The sequence below is a fragment of the Lygodium microphyllum genome, chromosome 25 (assembly GCF_053477565.2).
Source record: "Lygodium microphyllum isolate KBCC chromosome 25, Lygodium_microphyllum_v1.1.10, whole genome shotgun sequence".
In the NCBI taxonomy this organism is placed as follows: Eukaryota; Viridiplantae; Streptophyta; class Polypodiopsida; order Schizaeales; family Lygodiaceae; genus Lygodium; species Lygodium microphyllum.
Genome location: NC_141159.1, coordinates 126,523,114 through 126,526,194, shown reverse-complemented (window position 1 = coordinate 126,526,194; position 3,081 = coordinate 126,523,114). Strand labels below are relative to the sequence as shown.

Here is a 3,081-nt window from a genome sequence, read left to right as displayed (position 1 = left end):
CGTGTGGGATTAAACGTCTTGGTCCACATTGAAAAATGGCCAGAAGGACGCTGTTACTTTTTGGACGCTTTTCGCCTTTGAAAAGCGCCTACTGCGGGAGTGAAATTCACGGTCAGGACTCAGGTTTCGGGATGGAGTGTCGATTTATAATCGGGGTCGGGGAGGGGAGCAAATCAAACAGAGACGCACGACACCAGGCCTAACAGAAGAGAGCGAGAACCAACCAGCGATGGCGAGCACGAAGATGCTCCTACCAGCGACCCTTCTTTTTCTTGTTGCACTTACAACAGTCTCGGAGCAGGGCTGCGAGGCTGCCCAGCAGCAGCTACTACTCACAGCAAGGCGGCTGGGACCAAAACCAAACTCAATATCGACCGTAGAAACTAGATATTCGCAGCTAATATCGCAGGCGGCCGATCCGTCATCCTCATCTGCATCTGCGCCATGCCCCGCCTTCTCTCCCGTGTTGGCCTTCGGCGACTCCACCACCGACACCGGCAACAACCCAGGCTTGATCGCATCCAGCCTCCCCTACGGCTCCACCTTCTTCCACGAGGCCACGGGGCGCTGGAGCGACGGCAGGCTCATGGTGGACTTCCTGTGCCAGGCTCTCGGGGTGCCTTTGTTGCCCGCTCACCTGCGGCAGCAGCAGAATACGAGTACTAGTACTACGTCAGAAGCTGCACCGTCGATCGTGCAGAACGAGAACTTTGCGGTTGCGGGAGCCACGGCTCTAGACTTAGCCACTCTCCAGCAGCTCGCAGGCGTAAGCTCAAGCACTCCCGACTCTCTCGACGTCCAGGTGGGATGGTTCCTGGCGGACCTTGAAGCACCCAGTAGGCGCACCTCCGCGCCCGTCAATATGACCAACGCTCTGGTGTACATCGGCGAGATCGGGGGCAACGACTACAACTACGCTTGGTCTTCGCCGCAGCCCGACTCCTCCTCTGTCGCCGCCATGGTCCCTTCCGTGGTGCAGAAGGTGGCCCGCCAGCTGGAGGACCGCATACTCAACACAGGAGTCAAGAGAATGGTGGTGCAGGGGGAGTTCCCCATGGGCTGCATGGCCACGTATATGTCTCGGTTCTCCTCCTCCACGCACGACTCCCACGGTTGCATCGCCGACGTTAGCGCCGTGAGCGACCGGCACAACCAGCTCCTTACCGCCGCCCTCCACGACATCGCCTCCCGCCATCCTGGCGTAGAGATCGTCTACCTTGACACATCGGCTGCCTTCCTGCACGTGCTCGACCACGCCTCCGACTACGGGTTCACTAACACCCAAGGGGCCTGCTTCCCACGCTTCATGCCCAGCTCCTCCTTCAACCCAGTCAGCCCGTGCACTGACCCTAGCACCTTCATCAGCTGGGATGGGCTCCACCTCACAGACGCCATGTACGGGGCCATGATGGACCTTATGCTCAAAGACCCTGCCTTCTCCTCCCCCTCCCCCTCCCCCAGCTTCCTCACCACCGCAGCTGCCACTTGCGGTACTCATTGATCTCATGACCATGTACACGAAGTTACAGCACCACAGCTTCTGTTCTGCCCCTCTCGGCATGCAGAGCTGCTCTACTACATAATTGTCTTTTTTAAGAGTGGGAGCAAGTGCCGTCTCATATTGCGCACATATATATATATATATATTCCCAAGTTCTCATTAAATAATTGCAATCCGCCTTCCAGCTCTCTCTCTCTCTACCGACGTTTAAATCTCGACCATATGGGAGCTTCTCATGGATCTCTCAAGCTTTGCATGCAAGTGGCTATACATGGTAGTGCAAAATTACATGCACGAAATGTATCCTTCGGTGAACTTCGCCATTATTCCATTCCCATCAAAGCTGAGTGCTTTTCATATCCTAACATTGGCTGGTTCGCTAGTAGTAGTTTAGCATACAGTTTGCTAGATCCTCGCACAGAACTCCAATTGCATCATTGAAAAGCTTAACTTTGGCTTTAAGTGGTAAAGTATAATTGTTGGAATGAACTAATGGTGAAGTGTGTACACGTGTCAGATGTAAATGTGCTCTACATTGAATAGTTGCATGTGTGTGACTCTTCACATTCAAGCTACACCTATTATATTTGTCTCTATCATAATAATGAACACAACTATTATTCTGAGCATGCTTTGTCTGTGAGCAATGTCGATGCAGCGTTTTCACCCAAGGATCTCTAGGTGGTGTCGCTTTCTTTTGAAATGATTGGCGAGATAAACTTGACAGGTTTTATGTTCCACGTGCTGCGTATCATTCCCAGTCTGCTCTCGAATGAGCTCTTACTGCTGTCTTGAGCCTTTATTAGGCTATCTTTAGGCTTTTGTGAGCATGTTGGAATGATTCGCTCTTTTGATCATGCTGAATTTGGAGCAGATGATCAACCTATCAATGTTGGAAATGATGATGTTGCTTGCATCTAAAATGGTGGTCAAGGTTTTTTGCAAGCAATGAGGAGGATATTGCAACCCATATCCCTTACCTTTATACTGGAGATCAAGTTCAGGCTCCTCATTATAGGGGTGTTTTTGCCACATATGACAATGGTATTGGTTGTGGCCCTAATGCTATTACAAATGCTTCCAAATTGGTAAGTGGATACCAAATGATTGATTGTGGATCTATGCACGATATGTTTTAAGTGTCAATTTATAATCGGGGTTGGGGAGGGGAGCAAATCAAACAAAGACGCACGATACCAGGCCTAACAGAAGAGAGCGAGAACCAACCAGCGATGGCGAGCACGAAGATGCTCCTACCAGCGGGCCTTCTTTTTCTTGTTGCACTTACAACAGTCTCGGAGCAGGGCTACCCAGGAGCAGCTACTACTCATAGCAAGGCGGTTGGGACCAAAACCAAATTCAATATTGACCGTAGAAACTAGATATTCACAGCGGAGGGGGAGGAGAAGGCAGGGTCTTTGAGCATAAGGTCCATCATGGCCCCGTACATGGCGTCTGTGAGGTGGAGCCCATCCCAACTGATGAAGGTGCTAGGGTCAGTGCACGGGCTGACTGGGTTGAAGGAGGAGCTGGGCATGAAGTGTGGGAGGCAGGCCCCTTGGGTGCTTGTGAACCTGTAC

General features: G+C 51.7%; 1 protein-coding gene across 1 annotated transcript; it reads left to right on the top strand.

The window, feature by feature from the left end:
• The first annotated feature begins 229 nt into the window (after positions 1 to 229).
• Positions 230 to 1,501, top strand: LOC148014717 (GDSL esterase/lipase At3g48460-like). The gene has a single exon (XM_087666582.1). It carries the CDS (start codon positions 230 to 232, stop codon positions 1,499 to 1,501), a length of 1,272 nt encoding a protein of 423 aa, XP_087522708.1.
• The last annotated feature ends 1,580 nt before the right edge of the window (positions 1,502 to 3,081 follow it).

What these genes read in the sequence shown, in the direction of transcription:
- LOC148014717 (XM_087666582.1), top strand. Translation starts at nt 230, where the DNA reads ATGGCGAGCACGAAGATGCTCCTACCAGCGACCCTTCTTTTTCTTGTT.